We start from the raw sequence: 19,827 nt of genomic DNA, 5'->3' as shown, positions 1-19,827 counted from the left end.
TATATGTATTTCGGACTCTCTATATTGTTTAGTTTCATGATACAACATATACGATGGCGCTCTTTCAGTACACCTACGTACAATATGCTCTTATTCTATACGTTGAAGCGGCACTTCCGGTAAGAATTGAAGTCATTGCTATTTATAGCCACACTCTTATCGACTCACCATGACGCACGTTAATTTCTATTCCTAGAAATTTCAACCGGATAACCGAGTACCGAGCTTAAAGGGGTGAGAGAATACTCTCGCACAAAGAAACGTCTGATGCCTGTAATCTGACCTAGTTTCGAATGAGGTGTAACAGAAGTGTTAGACACAACCATCGATCCCAGAAAATACTCATACACAGCTTGCTACCGTCGGTAATTAGACACATGTGTACAGCCAATACATGCAGCTATGGTCAATACCCACAACCCAGTGTACACAGTAGCGATGGCCATCTCAGGTCCAGATAAAAGATAACAAGGAATCACGTTTCATTACTGTCTGCATTTTGTAGCGACAAGAAAAAAACGTCACTTGCAAGCAACGGAAAGTTAGCTTTTCTTCAGAGGGTGGCACGCGGTTTGGGGCGAGTCTTCAATGCATTTAAAGGCAGATGTACACGGCTATGAACAGACCGAGTTTAAGAATAAATCTGTAATGCTCCGTCCTTTAAAGCTAAATCGATGACCTGTGCAGAAAACGTTATTCCTTGCGTTTCAAGTTATAATTACTACATCAAAACGGGTGCTTGTAACTTTATATAAACTGCAAATAATGGCTAACATTTAGTACCATTTAGCCTTGACAAATACGTGATGCATTCATACATTCATTTTCGGGTCGTCAGGTGGCACAACCTTTTCATGAATCCGGCAAGTTTCGCTCCGTGTTCGAAAATAAGAATTCACTTACAGACAATAAAATAAGAACGAGATTGGCAGGAATTCTGACCTTTGGAAGGTCAACACGTCCTGAGAAATGTTTACAGTGCAAGAAAAAGTGTAATTAGCTGCACACGAAGCAAAGTGCCGGAGTAATACTAACTTAACTGTCCTTGTCTCGTGTGATTCATTTAAATGCTGTGGTCCTTTAATATCGTGTATAGTGTGGTATATTTCCGTTGCGAGTGGCTCAATGCACAATGTTATGTATGACTTACCTACCTGTGCTTTATATGAATTCCAAATAGTACACTAGTAAATCCTGGCATATCACCGCGAGGAAGTCGACTAGTGAAGAACAATTATAGTACGTATTGCAGCCATAGTAGGTAAACTTTATCATTTTTGCCTGCAGTCTTTCTTCTTGTGGTTTCCTTCCCTGCTTGGATTTGTGTGAGTTTTAAGGTACCCTTTGGTAGCTTTGATCGATCGTTATATACACGTTAGTGTTTAACCGATGATCTTTTCGAGATCACGCCATAACTTTACAAATTAATCAATACATATATATATTGATAACAGAAAACAAAACAAATATGGCCGATGGAGGCTTTGACAGTGGTGGGTTTGTTGGTTCGACATTTGATACGAGCCATCACCAAAACAACGTTCACAGTAGTATTGTGATTGCTGGCTCTGGTGAAACCTTCAATGGATCGAGTAGACTTAACACGAACATGGACACGAACACGAATACGAACACGAACATATGCGGATTAATACTAGTTGTATCATTTTTTCTGGTTTGGTTTGGAGTTTCAGGATTTATGGCTGTCATGTTCGCCCTTAATGTATCACCATTTTTAGCAATTGGACCAATAGCGATGTCTGTTATTGTATGTATTTGTATCGTGTCAGCTTGTCATAGTCACCGTCAAAACCAAAACAGTACTCGGACTCAACCTCGTAATGAAGGAACCGACTTCAACATAAACCATGATTCATCTTCTCATGCAGCTCATCCACCGCAGACATCAAATGTTCCTCTTGGATTTCACGATCAATCATTGCACTTTCTAACAAATTACGGATTTCATGCTACATTAATAAATCCAGGGATGCAATACTCCACAGCATCAGCAGGGTAAGTTAATTATAGCGACAAAGTCTTGACTAGGCCCGTATAGTATGACGGGGGAGGGGGGGGGGTGATCAATAATCTAGCAGGGGCATTAACAATTTAAAGGATTGTCTGGTGGACCAAAGAAGTTGCCTTAAAAAATGATAAATAATTTTCCAAACATGTTGTCAAAGTATGAGAACGCTAATGTTGCGTTTGGCAGAGAAACGATTTTTTAATCGTTAAGGATGGACATTTCCCAATATCATTTGAACAGTACAGAACGTGATGTCATCTACGCTAATGCAGATTGCGTTATTAAGCCCCCCCCCCCCCCCCACGCTCCGTACAGTACCTACAGTAATCACAACAAAAACCTTAATTTTCGGTGAAATTTCTTACAAATTAGATATGTTTTCAAAAACTTTTTTCAAATGTTTTCAAATGTTTTCAATGTTTTCAAATATTTTCAAAAACCACGATATATGTATTATATCGGTGGGTTCGTGGTTATTTTGTAACACAAGATAAGTTTTAACAGCAGACTCCTCGTTGCGAGGAATGTTCGCATGTAGGCTACTCTAACGTATACAATCGGACAGTTCTGCGAAGCCTAAGCTTCTCGGTACTATACATTCTGCTCTGACATCGATTCCTCCAAGTTTCATTTTTCGGTGTTCCGAATACTGTTCAAGTTTCCTTTTACTGTAAATTTCCGTGAATTTTATTTCAGCGATTTCGAAGAACAGTTTATGAACTGTGGTTTGAGTGTGAGAATATATTATGTACAACGCTATACGTATACCAACTGGGCATGGTACAGTAGGCTATACATGTTCGCATTATGTACGTTATATAGACAATCACATGTGCGTGTACACGTGAGAGTGTATTTGCTGCGCAAATGGGAGTGCTAACTTCAAGTCGCCTGCTTTGCCGATTTGCCAGCACTACGTCAATCACCATATTGATGCATTCGAACAAACGGTACCTTTGGTGAGAAACTTGTGAATTTGAAAACGTCTAATGGGAACAATTTTTACATGGTTAGAAAGGGAAAAATAATAAATGCAAGGACAATGTATCAACATCTTTCACCAGACAATTCCTGTAAGAAAGGGCAAAATGCTTTTGTCATGTAATTGGTAACTTGATGGTGGTGGAACAAACATGGGAAGGCATAGTGGCATGGGTAGAGGGGTGGACGAGGGGGGGGGGGCAACCCCCTGTGCCCGGTCTGGCTACGTACTGTACGCTCCTGGCAGGAACGGTTGTTGAAAAGTACGCATCGGTGGCCATTATTCGACCCTCTGCAATATTATCTAATATATATATATATATATATATACATATATATATATATATATATATATATATATATAGATATATATATAGATATACAGTGGCGTAGGAAGGTACTTTTGAGTGGGGGGGCTGAAGACTGATGGCCGGCCTGGGGGAGGGGTCTAAGGGGAGGGAATTTTTTGGAATTTTTTGCATTTCCAGGTGGCCTCAGATACAATTTGGTGCAATATAGCACACTTCAACACCCACTCCATTTTGTAAACTTAATTTTGTATTTTCACCTGGCCTTAGATGCAATTTGGTGCTCCAAATGAGATTTTTTTTTCTCATTTGGAAATGAAAAAGGGGTTTTCTGACTTGCGGAGCGGGGGGGCGGAATGATGCTTCCGCCCCTCCACATTTTTCACTGGGGGGGGGGGGGGGGGCTGGCGCCCCCCAGCCCCCCCGGTTCCTACGCCCTTGTAGATATATATATATATATTATACTATAATATTATCATGATTCAGTACAATATGTGTATGGATAAGCCGCCGTCCCCGCCCCACCCCCATTTCCTTCAAAATAAAAACCCGATCCTTGATTTAGCTCATTAGACTTATAAACAGATAAGTTGGTGATGATCGATATACGTTATCAGGGTGATTGCCAAAATCAGAGGGGCACGGGGTAGTCCCTATACGGCCTCCCCAATCGGAAAATGTAATACTACATGACTATATGCGTGTCACTGCTTCATAATGCTTCATAATGTCACTGCTTCATAATGCGTGTCACTGCTTCATAATGGCGGAGTGTATAGCCTAGTGGTTAACGCCGGCGTCTCCCAGTCATGAGATTCCCGGTTCGATTCCCGCCGACAGCAATGTGTGTCGTCTGGCAAGGGTGTTGTTCAATAACAACTTCCCGACATGGACGTTAAATGGATGTGTGCCGAGAGATTGGCTTCGGTCAGCTTGCGAGTCTATAAGCCTCCATGGCTTCTTTCGCGAGTTCCTGCTTGCGGGAAGATCACATATACATACATACATAATAATGCATGCAATCGGTGTACCGTACACTGACGATTCGCGGACCACGCTACATCCCGGTCAAGAATAGTTGACAGAGTTTTTCGATACTCCCCTGTGCGTCCGACCCACCATTCTCTCGCCTTCCTTTTTTCGGGAATTTTAAGTTGACATTTTTGTTTTACTTGTTTTTCTTTCTCACAGTCAGACATCTCAGCCTTCAAATGTTAGTACCTCTATGGCATCTGATTTACCTCCATCCTACGAAGAAGTAACGAAGGGAAAGCAGACCGAGGGGAAATTTGAAGGGCGTCTTTGAAATATGGATTCATCGCGAGTTTACCCTGTCTAACATTGAACCGAATAGAGGGAGTCCACTATGATTCACCATCACGTCAAAATGGTATACGACGAAGTAACGAAAGAGTCATTATTATAACAGAAGAGTGGTATAATTGCTCCTGTAGTTCCGTATGTAGAGATATATATTCCATGCGAATGTAACAGGCCAATACACTTCCGAATATAACCATCGCCATCTTTCGGAAAAAAAGGGAACAGAAAAACAGGGAGCACATTTAAGTAGATATATATTGCTCAAAATGAGCTGGTCAAAATAAAAATACCGTTGTCGCGGTATAAACCATGGTAAATATGACATCCCCTCACATCAATGTCACATAGCCCACTACGATTGACACTACCCCCCACCCAACCCTTACCTTCCCAGGTTCAATCGCACCTGCATTGGGGAGTGGCGGCTTACAATTTGGAATGTAAATTGAAAAGAATGCTTACTGAACTTTGTACACCATTTACCGTTACCATGGCCTTTTATGTCATGTTTGAGGACGACTGCTTTCCTATGAAGCGTGCATGCTCCATACCAATGTCCCATATTGACTTACAAACTAAATTTTGACACTAAATCATTCCCTGATCATACAGTAAGTAAATGTGTGAGTATTATGTCAGTTATTATCATTGAGGGATGAAATAGATCCAAGCACCCTTCAGCATTAACGGACACCAGGGCAGGTTTACAGTCAAAGGGATGTTGACACCTGTAAGGTGATATTACATAACAAAGCCAGAGTAGTGCTATTAACTATGCGGTGACACCTATTACAATACATACCCTGAACGGCTGACGTAGGGGAGTGAGCATCTTTATTCTTGAGTAAATAATCCTCCCCCAAGCAACACCTCAGAATAGGTTAGCTGTTTACAACTACCAGCCTTTACACACAAGGAAACCATAGCATTGTACTTCCTCCATGCGAGTACAAATTGATACTTTCTCTAAATGACGACATTGTGCGTGAATTTATCATCGTTGGTGAAGTTTGCATTGGTTCATCATCGGCAAGGACATGTTGTAGGACTTCCACCAAGAGATCATAAAACGTACAAACATTAATTTAGTTATGACTCATGTCCCAACACAAAATGGGATGCTACCCCGTGTTCTCAAAACTCGTTCACACCAACTTGCCAACATTTATGCAATACTTTATAACCTCTCGTTTAAGTATCATACACTTCCGGCCATGTGGAAGCAGTCCTGTATTATTCCAGTCGCAAAAAAAGACTAACATCACGTGTATGAACGACCTCGGACCTGTAGCATTAACCTCGGTAGCCATGAAAGTATGCGAGCGTTTGATACTCAAGACCCTGAAGCCTCTCGTGAATGATTATATTGACCCGATGCAGTTTGCGTACAGATCGAAACGCAGTGGCCGAGGACGCCGTTCTTGTCAGCCTCGAGGAGCTCTATTCTCACTTGGAACTCACAAATAAGGGGAACTCTGCCAGGGTTACGTTCTTTGATTTCTTTTCTTCTTTTAATACTATCCAACCCCATATTCTTGCCAAGAAACTTGTTGGTATGAATGTCAGTCATGATCTTATTTTGTGGATTTATCGATATCTAACTGGGAGGTCACAGTATGCTAAAATCAAAACAGCTAATAGCGTCAGCGTGTCTAATGTCAAAACTTCCAACACTGGTGTTCCACAAGGTACGGTTTTAGCCCCATTTTAAGTCACACTTTATACGTCAGATGTTAGGTCTAGCAACGAGAGTTGCTCATTGATGAAATTTGCCGATGACACTGGTCTGTTGTGTCTCATATCAAAAGACGACGATACTGAGTACTTGAGTCAGATTGAGGATTTTGTTGACTACAGTAAGCGTAACTTTTTAGAACTAAATGTTAGTAAGACGAAGGAAATGGTCATTGATTTTCGTAAGTCAGAGAAAGTCCAAAATGTCCACAATTGAGGTAGTTATAGATGGTAGTGTTGTTGAGAGGGTAGATAAGTATAAGTTTCTTGGGGTGGTGATCGATAATAGGCTCTCCTGGCATGATCATCTAGATGAATTATTGAAGAGGTTAAATACTAGGATGCATTGCTTTCGTTTGTTGTACAAATTTCACGTGAATATTGAAATACTTCCTTTGTTCTATAATTCGATAATTACTGGGTTGTGGCGTTATCATCTGGTCTCGTGGGATGGCAACGCGAGAAAAGAAGATACGCAACTTATTGAAACAATAATTCGGCAAGCAGATCGTCTGCTCGGGACAAATCAGCCAACTTTGCCTACTGCATATCACCAACCACTGAGAGTGAAAACAGATAGAATCATGAGCGATGATAGCCACCCACTCCATCAATATTTCGACAGAGCGGTTATTCCTAGAAGTGGAAGGATGCGGATACCACCGTCTCATACAAATCGACATTCTTCCTCATTCATTCCACAATGCATCAAACTTTATAATGACGACTTTCAACGTTAAATGTCGTCTGGCTGTTTTTTCTGTTCCGACTGTACTCTCTTGCCATTGTCCTGTGCTGTGTATATTGTGTTACTGCATTTTTTTTTATATGTCTTATGTTTTCATATTCTTACAATTGTTTGATACTGTACGTTTAGGTTTCATATTTTAATGTTTGTATCTCATATCCTGTTTTAAAATGTCAAATGTTTTCAAATTCATACAATTGTTTGTTACTGTACAGTTTAGGTTTTCATACTTTAATGTTTGTATCTCATATCCTGTTTCATACGAGCATGCAATTACCCTCGTGGTTAATAAAGTTTATCTAATCTAATCTAAGAAAAACATCTTAACTTACTGGAGTTTAGTATTTTTGATAAGCTAAGTAAAGCTGCAAGTGATAATGGAACTTCTCTAGGTGTCTTCCTTGATCTTTCTAAGGCGTTTGATACTATTGACCATTCTATCTTGTTAGATAAATTATTTGCATGTGGATTTCGCAGGAAGGAAACAGTTTACTTCTTTCAACAACAAAAAACCCCTCTAACTTGCAAAAAAAATCTCTTGTGGTGTTCCCCAGGGTTCCATTCTTGGGCCACTACTTTTTGTCATCTACATAGACGACATAACCACGATTTCATCTAAATCCTCACTAGTGATGTATGCAGACGACACCAGTATTTGTTTCAAAGATACATATGTACAACGCCTTGAGAGAACTGCTTGCAGTGAACTTGTGTCATACTCTGATTGGTTTGCTTCAAATAAGTTTTCGCTTAATGTTATCAAAACAAACTATATGGTCTTTAACATGCCTCATACTCAAAAACCCAACTTAAGTATTATTATTAATAACCACACTGAAAAAATAAACTAGTCAATATTGCCACGGACTTACGTTAAATTAGTCTGTAACGTTAGTCAATGCACACGGACAAGCAAAAATCTTCTTTTCATCACTGCTTCTTATTCAGTTTACACTGACTAAGGAAAATATAATGGCAGCTTAGTCGGTGGCGACGGACTAAGGTATTTTAACCCATGGACTAAGAACGATACGGAAACCCGATTTACGAAATAATCGTAGCTTAGTCGGTGTCGACGGACTAATGTATTTTAACTCAATTCGATTCAATTCGATTTCGAAACCGAGAGGCAACGGCAGCTTGCTGGGCTTGGCATAGCTTCATACGATCACTCTAAGCAACTTTCAAACGTAAATCACAAAAGAAGGTCTTTAGAAGAATGGAGGTGCATTGTGGGTGAATCAGGTTGGACGTGCCAAGAACATCGCTGCAAGTCCGAAGCTCAAATTACCATCAGTTCGAGCTAATTTCACCCCAAATCGTTGACTAACATCATCAATAAACGTTTTTGCTGTAGATTGGTTACACTTTTATTAACTTTGGTCATTGGATGATCGTGATTTTCAGTGATTTTACACCAAGCTGGTCTGCCATTTTGAAAGACATCAAATCAAGTGGACACCGATTTCTCAAGAAGCACCTGGAAGTCGCAATAATGGAGTAACATTCTTGGGGACAGGGCGTATGGTTAAGTAGCTGCGGTTTGAGTAGGGCGACCCGAACTCACTGCAGAGTGCTGAAAATATGGCATCATCAACTGTGAGTATGTTCTCATCATCATCGTATGGGTGCTGTCCAGATCACCAACAACAGATGGACCCGTGTTATTAAATGCGTTGAAAAGAACGAGCAATACCCTGAACGGAAAAATTGACTCAGACAGAAAATTAGTTGTGAGCAACCCAGAGTTCTTGTATAAGCTTTATCCAGCCAGTTTACTCAAATTCAACAGACACATAACACCAAAATCAAAGGCACACAAATGTGCGTTATTATATTTATGTATCTTAGTTATTGTTCAGGCCCATGATTGCCAACCAAATCCAGGGCCAAACCCAGGTATTGAAGTAGCTAACAGTTCAAGGTCTAGTATCTCAGACTCAATGTTCCCATGTCATCTGTGTCACAAGGCTTGTTTATGGGGAGAAAGATCAATCTGCTGTGACCATTGTGAGGAGTGGTATCATGTTGACTGTTTGGAAATGCATACCACGAGTTTCGAGATATTTACCGAGGACAGTAAGCTGACGTGGATGTGCTGGATTTGTAATATGCCCAATTTTGCAAGTAGTCTATTTAAATCAGGACCCACTGATCTTGCAAATACCATGAGCAATTATACTACTAGTAGTATAGTAAGTATAGATGAGGAAGATTTGCAAAATTTAAAATCTCCTATTGCAACCTCGTCTCCGCAACACAAAAGTACACCCACTGAAAAGAGATAATGTTAAAGATAATGTTAAAGAACTCATACCAGAGAAAAGACAGTGTCAAAGAAATACCAAAGGACTCACACAGGAGATTAAACATCCAATAAGAGAGAAGAAAAAGGTGTAAAGGAAAAAGTCTCGTCCTATCAAGGTTCTTGTCATAAATTTCCAAAGCGTGAAGGAAAAAGCGGCTGAATTGGCAGTTTGCCTGGAAACACATGACCCGGACCTTGTAATAGGAACTGAGACCTGGTTAAAAGATTCCATCCAGAGTATTGAAATTTTCCCACCAAATTAATCGGTGATAAGGAAAGACAGGTTGCCAAAGAAAGTGAAAAGTAAAGATGGGAAGTCTTTGATCGATAGATCCTGGGGAGGTGTCCTAATTGCCACCAAAAAGGGCATAATTAGTATGCACAGACCCGATTTTGATATTGAAGGTGAAATTATCTGGACCCAGATTGAGATGTTTGGAGAAAAATCAATTCTTGTTGGCGCTTTTTATAGGCCGCCAAGTTCAGATTTGGCATACTTGAGCACCTTAAGGGAGTCACTCAGTAAGATCACAAAGTCTCAGCATAGTAATGTGTGGTTAGCAGGGGACTTAAATTTAGGAGACATAATTTGGAGTAACCAATCTGTCAAACTAGGTGCCCCAAAGGCTAACATCAGTAAAGAATTGATAAATATTGCTGCCGATTTTGGATTTGAGCAGGTCATTGACAAACCAACAAGAGGTGAAAGAATTTTAGATCTTTTCTTCACCACGAACCCCACCTTAGTCACAAAATCAACAGTGGTTCCTGGTATCAGTGACCACGACGGGATTGCATCTATTGTGTTAAACACCTCTGTTAAAAGGTCTAACCAGCCTCCTAGGAAGATCTACCTCTATCAGAGAGCAAATTGTGAAGATTGGAAGGCGGACGCACAGAAAATAAGTGATGATTTCGCCAGTAGAGATTTATCTGTGACCGATGCAGAGAATCTTTGGAATGAGCTCAAAGATAGAGTTTTGGCTTCAGAGGAGAAACATGTTCCCTCAAAAATAGTTAGGGGTAAGAAAACATCACCTTGGATAACATCTCAAATTAAACGCCATCAAAGAAAAAAGCAAAGAGCATATAACAGAGCGGTCAAGAGTAACACTCCTGAGGAGTGGGAAAGGTTCCGTGAAATACGTAAATCTGTAAAAAAGGAAACCAGAAAATCATATAGAAAGTTCATACATGACAAGTGTGCTGAATCCACTAAACAACTATACAGTTTCATAAAAGCATTGAAAAATGATAACACCAGTATTTCAGCTCTCAAAGATCCGGAATTAGGAACTTTGATTACAGACAGTCAGCAAAAAGCTGAAATCCTAAGTAAACAATTTCAATCCCAGTTTCCAAAGGAAAATCTTGAAGATCTTCCAATTGAGCCTGAAAGTAAAATTCCATCTATGCCGGACTTTATTATACACGAGGCTGGGGTAATCAAACTGTTGGCAGAACTGAACTCAAACAAAGCCACCGGCCCCGATGGGAATTTCAGCCAAATATCTCAAAACTACAGCAGGAGAGATAGGCTTGGCAGTCAAAATAATTTTTCAACGTTCATTAGATACAGGTGTAGTACCAACAGACTGGTTGATTTCAAACATAACTCCCATTTTTAAAAAAGGGGACCGTACTGTACCATCCAACTATAGATCGGTGAACCTGACGTCTGTTGCGAGTAAAATATTCGAACACATACTGAAATCAAATGTCATGCAACACCTGGATAAACACCAAATTTTGTGTGAAAATCAACACGGCTTTCGTAGAAACCGCTCATGTGAGACACAGCTGATAAATACAACTCATGAGATAGCTTGTCTCTTAGACCAAAAACATCAGGTTGACATGCTCACTGCATGGCAGTCAAAGTGGCAAATGGCATTTAATGCTCAAAAGTGTTATGTTCTGAGAGTGACTCATTCAAAATCTCCCCAAAACTTCATATACACACTTAATAATACAGAGTTGGCTGAAAAGAAAGAATACCCTTACCTTGGGGTAACACTTACGTCAAATTGGTCATGGAACTCACACGTAAATAATACTGCTGCAAAGGCAAACAGAACTCTAGGGTTTATAAAGAGAAACTTATATTCATGCTCAAAACAGGTCAAAAACAGCATACAAATCTTTAGTGCGACCAACAATGGAGTACTGTGGATCTGTATGGGATCCGTCAACCAAAGAACTTAAACAGAAACTAGAATCCGTTCAAAACAGGGGTGCTCGGTTCGTAACCGCCGATTACAGAAGGACAAGCAGTGTGTCACACATGAAACAAGAACTGAAATGGGAACCGTTGCAGGAAAGAAGAAGAGTGACTAGTGTCTCCATATTACACCAAGCCCAATCGGGTCGCCTTGCCATACCAACGCAAACAATTCTGCGTCCGGTCGTCCGCTCTCCAAGACACGGATCTTACATTGAAATTCCCTGTAACAAAAACTGTTTAAAATTCTCATTCATGCCAGAAACTCTAATAGACTGGAACGCCCTCCCACAACACATCAAAGAAATCGAGGACAAGGATAACTTCAAAGCGGCTGTCGCCCAACACTTCAGCCAGAAACCAATCACAGCATAAACAAGACTGCACCACCCTACTCGTTTTACCCCTTTTAGAGGAGTTGAGTAGTATCACCCCAGATCCAGATCCAGAGGTATTAACTGCCATCATCGGCCTACCTGTTATTCCTTTAACTTGAAGGTAAACTTAAAGTTAATTGTTAGGCCACTGGCACTAGTACTGTATTATGGTTAGTGTTACGCTACGCAGTACGTGTAACCGTTGTTTTACTGGCGTTTCGCAATACACAAGTGCAATGACAGTGAGTAGCCTATAGGCTTCTACTGGGTACTGCAGTGCATTCTCAACACTAAAGTGTGCATTCTAAACACAAAGTAACAATGTGTTATGTGTGTATTGGGCTAGATTGAACAGTGGCACATAATCTTCTAATTTATTCCCAAACAAATGCTGGAACTATAAGTCTCAATAGTTTATTTGAAGTCTACACTCATTTCGTAAAGATTTCCTGTAATTTCCCATGTGAATCTAAAAGGGTAGGCTATGTAATATTGAATAAGCAGGGCTAGACCTTCAAACTTACAGTCACAGTAGGCTGAACAAATTATATTGGCTAGTCACCGGTATTATATACTTTAGTACTACTAGTAAGACTAAATCAAAACGACCGAAAGACAAACTTAGTGTAACAAAGTACTGATTCTTCTCTAGCCTAGGTCTAAAAAGGCTTGTTATGTGAGCAAGCAAAATAACAACTAAAAACGATCAGGACTATAAATAAGTTGGCTCAGTGCATTTGTGTTTCTAAAATTTTATATTGTTATAGATCATAAAAACAAACAAAGATTTAGCCCATGTTTTATTATCTCTGTATTCTGGGCATTTGATTCTGGTTGCAATGGTGATGACACTCTGGTTCAAATGTTCAGCTTTATACAGTCTGCTTCAAACTTTGGGATTGTTTTTTGAGACTATAGTGGAAGCAAATCTCACATAACTTTGTGGTGACAATTTTATTTAATTTTTTCTTCAAATGATGAATACTTTGCTGTTTCTTTTTTCCAGGAAGAATTGAAAAGCCAAATATCCAAGTCAAGGATGAGGTTTCCTGTGATGTACGACACCAGTGTGGAGGCAACAACAGAAGAGGAGAACTGTGTTATATATGGCTTAAAGACAAGTTTTAAGATGATATCTTGGTACCATTCGCAGAACAAAAGAGTTCATCCCAGAGTCCAAAAAAGCAAAGGAACAAGTACCATAGAGAAAAAAGATGGACGAGTGAGTTTAACTAATGTACCCAACTGTTTAATGATATTGAAGATACTTTTCATAACCTGCTTTAAAATATATCATTAACGTGCAAGGTTCATAAGTTTGTTCAAATTTTTACTGATTTGTAGAGCGGGAGCCCAGAGGGTTTGGTTAGCTGGGAAGGTAACCAATTGCCTGGTACATCACAATGTTCACAGTGCATTCCTGTATATGAAACCAGACGACTGGCAAACCGGCTGTGGTGGGTGTGGCTGGGAGAGCAATTTTAAAGTCACCTAATATCTAACCTAGATCAGCTTTCATGGTAACCACATCAAAGTAAGTACAATGTGTCAGGTATGGCCCCAAGAGCAACAAATGGCCATCGCCAGTAATTATTGGTGGTGGGGTACCCCTACCAGTGACCCCTCACGGCTGACCAAGGTCAGCTCATGAGGTAACCATTTGAAACCTACTGGAAAATGTTGGTTAGGACTTCAGATACAAGGGATGGGCATTGCCAGTAATTTTTATTGGTGGGGTACCCCTGCCAGTAGACCCCCAAAATGCCCATCCCCTCATTGACCTAGATGAGCTCATGATGTAACCAGTTGAAAACGTACTGGAAAATGATAGGTATCACTTCATATGTAAGTGATGGGCATTTCCAGAAATTTATATTAGTGGGGTACCCCTGCCAGTAGACCCCCAAAATGCCCATCCCCTCATTGACCTAGGTCAGCTCATGAGGTAACCAGTTGAAACCTACTGGAAAATGATAGGTATCACTTCATATGTAAGTGATGGGCATTTCCAGTAACTTATATTGGTGGGGTACCCCTGCCAGTAGACCCCCAAAATGCCCATCCTCTCATTAACCTAGTGTCGATTTTCAAATACTTTTTGTAATTCCTAGCAACGAGCTGAAAAATATGTTTCGTGTGGCACTAATGGGCTTTTCCTAAAACATCTAAATGCAGTTTAGAGGCATGTAGGCTACAGTACTGTTTAACAATATTGTCCAGCTTCGGCATCTTGTTTCTACAATACCTTATTTCTTTTTGTAAATAGTTGATATACAGGTACGTAGCCTACTAATATTAGATATCATACATATCTGGTAGCAGTTCAGATTATACTCAACTGCGTCATGTAGTCTAACAGTATAGCACACTCCAAAAATACTGAGGATCAATGTATCGGATGTTTTAATATTTGCAGCTCGATTTGGTCGTATACAGTTCTTAGGCTATATGACGCATATCTATCCGTGTTCGACAAATTGAAGGACACCAATGCTAAGCTAATTGATGTGACCGCAGTTTCCAAGCTCAGGTTAGAAGTGATTTTACAGTAAGGAAATATGACAGATATAGACCCAGCCATATAGCTGCATAGCCGCCAAACATTCGAGTAAAGTGTACCCGGTTAGGGACAAAGAGCGGGCAGGAGTAGGCCTAAATTCTGGTTCACCGCCCTTTTCTAACTTATTACGCACTCACAGCGAAGGTGCTATAGCGCATTAATTCAGATGCATCTTTGTGTTAGCAAGAAAAAAAGTACCGATGCAGTACCGCAAGAACATCGCAGAACTTCAGTGACATTTGTATGACAAGTTGCTCTCCGTCTGCCCTATATGATTTAAAAGACGTGGCCTTTCAATTTATTTTGTTTACAGGTTTTCACACCAATGAATCAGGTTATGTATATACACGTATATTCATTGTAAACCACACGTATACACACATACCGTCGTTGTATCTAGCAGAGAAACGTCTACTTTTTTCAGGACATTGAATAGATAATCTAAATTAATTTTGGGAAGAATACTTGTATTAAAACAGTTATATAAAAAAAAACAATATTATACCAATGCCGCGTGTTGTTTGCGTTCTTGTCTTTCTTGTTACTGTTATGTTTTCGTGGTTTTTCGAGTCCGATACAAAAAATCACCGGTATATCGTTCGTTGTAAGCAGACAGGAGTTAGAATTTCGTAGAGGTCACTTGTGAAATTTGAATGGTTTCCATATCCGTGTGTTCACTGAAGTAGATTGCCTTGCGGAGTGACTTCAAAAGTTACAAAATAAGTAAAAAATACTTACAGACAATAAAATTAGAACGCGATTAGTAGGAATGCACTTTGGAGGGTCAACTCGTCATGGGAATTGTTTACAGTGCAAGAAAATGTGTTATTAGCTGCTTACCAATCAAAGTGCCGGAGTAATACTAACTTTACTGTCCTTGTCTCATGTGATTCATTTAAATGTTGTGGTCCTTTAATATCGTGTATAGTGTGGTATATTTCCGTTGCCAGTGACTCAATGCACAAAGTTATGCATGACTTACCTACCTGTGCTTTATATGAATTCCAAATAGTACACTAGTAACTCCTGGCATATCACCGCGAGGAAGTCGACTAGTAAAGAACAATTGTAGTGTTGCAGCCATTGTAGGTAAACTTTATCATTTTCTTCTGCAGCCTTTCTTCTTGTGGTTTCCTTCCCTGCTTGGATTTTAAGGTTCTCTTGTTATTAGCTTTGATCGATCGATATATACACGTTAGTGTTTATCCAGTGATCTTTTCGGGATCACGCCATAAGTTTACAAATTAATCAATATATATATATTGATAACAGAAAACATAACAAATATGGCCGATGGAGGCTTTGACAGTGGTGGATTTGTTGGTTCGACAGTTGATACGAGCCATCACTTAAACAACGTTCACAGTAGTGCCGGCTCTGGTGAAACCTACAATGGATCGGGTAGACTTAACACGAACATACGCGGATTGATACTAGTTGTATTAGTTTTACTGGTTTATGTTGGAGTTTCAGGATTAATGGCTGTCGTGTTCATACTTTATGTATCACCATTTTTAGCAATTGTACCAGTAGCGGTGGCTGTTTTAGTATGTTGTTGTTTTATGTCAGCTTGTCATAGTCACCGTCAAAACCAAAACGCTCTTCGGAATCAACCACGTAATGAAGGAATCAACGTCAATATAAACCATGATTCATCTTCTCATTCAGCTCATCCACCTCAGACATCAAATGTTCCTTTTGGATTTCACGATCAATCATTGCACTTTGCAACAAATTACGGATTTCATGCTACCAATCATCATCAAACATATGGGAATCTGTCATCCGTAAACTTGTATCCTACACAAACTCCAATAATTCCAGGGATGCAATACTCCACAGAGACAGCATGGTAAGCTAATTATAGCGACAAAGTCTTGACTAGGCCCGTATAGTAAGGAATTATGACGGTGGTCGGGACCAATAATCTAAGCAAGGGCAGCAACAATTTAGGAAAGGGCAAAATGCTTTTGTCATGTAACTTGATGGTGATGGAACAAACATGGGACGACATAGTAGTCGGCACGGGTGGAGGGGTGGACGAGGGGGGGGGCAATTCCCCGGTGCCCGGTCTGACTACGTACGCTCCTGACAGTAACGGTTATTGAAAAGTAAGCATTAGTGACCATTATTCAACCCTCAAGAACATTAAGGAGCTGTGGTGATTAGAGTATAATGATTCATTACTATATGTGTATGGATAAGCCCTAACCCCCCCCCCCTCCCACACCCCATTTCTTTCAAAATAAAAACCCGTTCCTTAATCTAGCTCATTAGGCCTATATACAGATATACTACTGGTGGTGATCGAGTATACTTTATCAGGGTGATTGCCAAAGTCAGCCTGGGCACGGGATAGTCCCTATATCCGCCCTGCCCCAAGAAAATGTAATATTACATGGCTATACGGGACTGCGTATCACTGCTTCATAATAATGCATTCAATCGGTTTATCGTACACTGACGATTCGCGGATCAAGGTTCATCCCGGTCAGGAAATGTTTGACAGCGCTTTTACAGTACTCCCCTGTGCGTCCGACCCACCATTCTCCCGCCTTCCTTTTTTTTCGGGGCAGTATATATTGACATTTTTGTTTTACCTCGTTTTTCTTTCTCACAGTCAGACATCTCAGCCTTCAAATGTTAGTACCTCTATGGCCTCTGATTTACCTCCATCCTACGAAGAAGTAACGAAGGGAAAGCAGACCGAGGGAAACTTTGAAGGGCGTCTTTGAAATATGGATTCATCGAGAGTTCGCCCTGCCTAACATTGATTTTATTTTATTTATTTATTTATTTATTTATTTTATTTTCCACAGATAATAAGTATATACATGTGGAGGGAAGTACTCTAAAAAGCCAATTCAGGCTTAACAAGGTAAAGGACTCCCAAGAAAGAAAGAAAAAATACATATTTACATACATGTAAATATAATTTATGTCTTAATAAGTATTAATTAATAACATACAATATAAACGATGTATCAATACTGAGATATTACTTCTTTTTTGACGTTTTTCTAATTGTTACTTTAGATGGTTAAGATTTTATAGTAGCATTTAGAGAATTCCATGTTCTCATAGCACGATTCTTTAAAGTTAACGTACCGAATGTTGTATTACATAAGTTGTGGTGTGCTTGACTGGCACTTCTAGTGCGGTGACTATGTATGGCGCTGTTAATAGTGAAGAAGTCATGAAAGGCTGCAGGAAGTAAGCCATTCCAAGCCTTGTAAAAGAATGTGGCTTCATTCAGCCTAACAATATCGCTAAATTTTAATAAGTTGAGCAATTTGAAAGTGAGCTGGTGTGTTCACGATATTCAGAATGAGTTATATATGACGAATGACTTTCTTTTGTAGGATTTCAAGAGGGTGAAGATAAACATTATGAGTGCCAGACCAGATTATAGAGCAATATGAAAAATGGGGGAAAACTAATGTTTGGTTAAGCATTCTAAGAATATTCTGAGGAAAGTATGATACCAACATTTTTCGCCACAGTGTTTGCAATATTTGATATGTGTTCACACCAAGTAAGTTTACTATCAATATATACTCCGAGAAACTTAACACTATGTACATGCTTGATAGGCTTACCATCCATTAAAATGTTTTTTTCGTTTTTCAAGAAAAAGATTTACTTTGATTGAAACAATGTAGCTGGTTTTATCAAGATTAAGTGATAGCTTACAAGTTGCAAACCAGTCGTAAAATTGATTCAACTCCATGGATACTGTCATGTAACGTATTCAATCTAGTGGATTCGAAAAATATACTAGTGTTATCTGCAAATAAAATAGTTTTTGCAATATTAGAGATATGACTGATGTCATTGATACATATAATGAATAGAAGTGGTCCTAATATTGAACCATGAGGAACACCACAGCGGATTTCAGCATAGTCAGACATGGTGTTCTTATACGAAGTATACTGTAAAAGTTTCGATAAGTAGCTGTTCGTCCAGTTAAGGGTTGGTCCTCTTATTCCGTAGAATGATAACTGTGTAGGAGAATATGTTGGTCAATGATATCAAATGCTTTTGATAGGTCTAAGAATATACCAATACACTGGTTTTCTTCTTATCAAGGCTATCGTATAATTTATCAATGGCATCTGCCAGGGCAAGCTCTGTTGAGTGACCAGGGCGGAATCCATATTGTTCCTTTCAAAGTATGTCATTAGCATCGAGAAAATTGATTATTCTGTTGGACATGAGAGGTTCGAGAATTTTGGAAAAGCATGATAGAATAGAGATTGGTCGGTAGTTCTCGTAGATATTGGATTCTCTCTTCTTAAAAATGGGTAAGACCTTAGCAATTTTCAACTTGTCTGGGAATACCCCAGTGGTGAACGATATGTTACAGATATGAGTAAGTGGGGTGACAATGCAAGGTAATACCTGCTTAACAATATCTGGCTTGAAATCATCATACCCAGCTGCTTTCTTTGGCTTTAAGCAATGATGCTCTACACGTAAAAGTTCCTCCTCCCTGACAGGGTAGGTGAAAATAGAGTTTCGCGTACTATTATTACTATATATGTGGTTGTTTGATTTTGTAGTATGATTGATTTTGCTGGCAAGTAAGGGGACAAGGTTAATGAAGAAATCGTTAAAGCCGATTGCAATGTTTTGATCGTCGCTGGTTTCGTGATCGCCGTCTTTGAAAACAGATGGGTACAATAATTTCTTACGGGTCTCTCTCAACAACCTCATTGATTACGCCCCAGGTTTCATTTACATTATTGTTACCATCTTTGAATTTGTTATAAAAATATAACCTTTTAGAACATCTTATTTAAGGTTTAACCTGTTTCGGTAAGCAACATAAATTTCTTTATTGCTATTTGTAGGAGCTTTTGAGTAAAGTCTGTAGAGATGGTTTTTTTCTTTTAATAGATTTTAGTATACCCTTAGTAATCCATGGATGTTTTCTCTTGCGCCTATTTCCTTTAGTTATTAATAGAATAGGAAAACACTTATTATAAGTTAAGTTAAAAGTGTTAAAAAATGAGTTGTATGCTAAATTAGCGTCAACTTTAGTTAACACCTCATCCCATGTTTCCTTCTCAATGTCATCGATAAATTTTGATATGTTGTGTCTGTTAAAATTTCATATATGAAAGGGTTCTCTTGTCTTGTTTGTCCTGTCAAGAACCTTAGGGAATATAGGCATATGATCACTTAAATCAGTAATGAGTATGCCTGTAGTAAGAGAGGAATTAGCATTCGTTA

General features: G+C 39.4%; 1 protein-coding gene across 11 annotated transcripts in view; it reads left to right on the top strand.

Annotated features, from left to right (window-relative positions):
• The first annotated feature begins 1,159 nt into the window (after nucleotides 1-1,159).
• The window catches only part of LOC139959500 (uncharacterized), a 37,417-nt gene continuing 18,749 nt past the window's right edge, over nucleotides 1,160-19,827 (top strand). For 5 of the 11 annotated variants that reach the window (XM_071957163.1, XM_071957159.1, XM_071957167.1 and 2 more), the window contains exons 1-5: nucleotides 1,164-2,016; nucleotides 4,510-12,150; nucleotides 13,036-13,251; nucleotides 13,374-16,441; nucleotides 17,210-17,467. In XM_071957163.1, coding sequence (XP_071813264.1) covers nucleotides 9,809-11,059 — 1,251 coding nt within the window. In that variant the 5' untranslated portion in view covers nucleotides 1,164-2,016; nucleotides 4,510-9,808 and the 3' untranslated portion in view covers nucleotides 11,060-12,150; nucleotides 13,036-13,251; nucleotides 13,374-16,441; nucleotides 17,210-17,467. Of the gene's footprint in view, nucleotides 2,017-4,509; nucleotides 12,151-13,035; nucleotides 13,252-13,373; nucleotides 16,442-17,209; nucleotides 17,468-19,827 lie in introns of all 11 variants that reach the window. The other 6 variants (XM_071957168.1, XM_071957171.1, XM_071957160.1 and 3 more) reach the window with 5 other exon arrangements.

This window comes from Apostichopus japonicus, chromosome 19 (genome assembly GCF_037975245.1).
Source record: "Apostichopus japonicus isolate 1M-3 chromosome 19, ASM3797524v1, whole genome shotgun sequence".
Lineage (NCBI taxonomy): Eukaryota > Metazoa > Echinodermata > Holothuroidea > Aspidochirotida > Stichopodidae > Apostichopus > Apostichopus japonicus.
The sequence above is the reverse complement of the archived record's forward strand: the minus strand, read 5'-3'. Positions and strand labels throughout refer to the sequence as shown.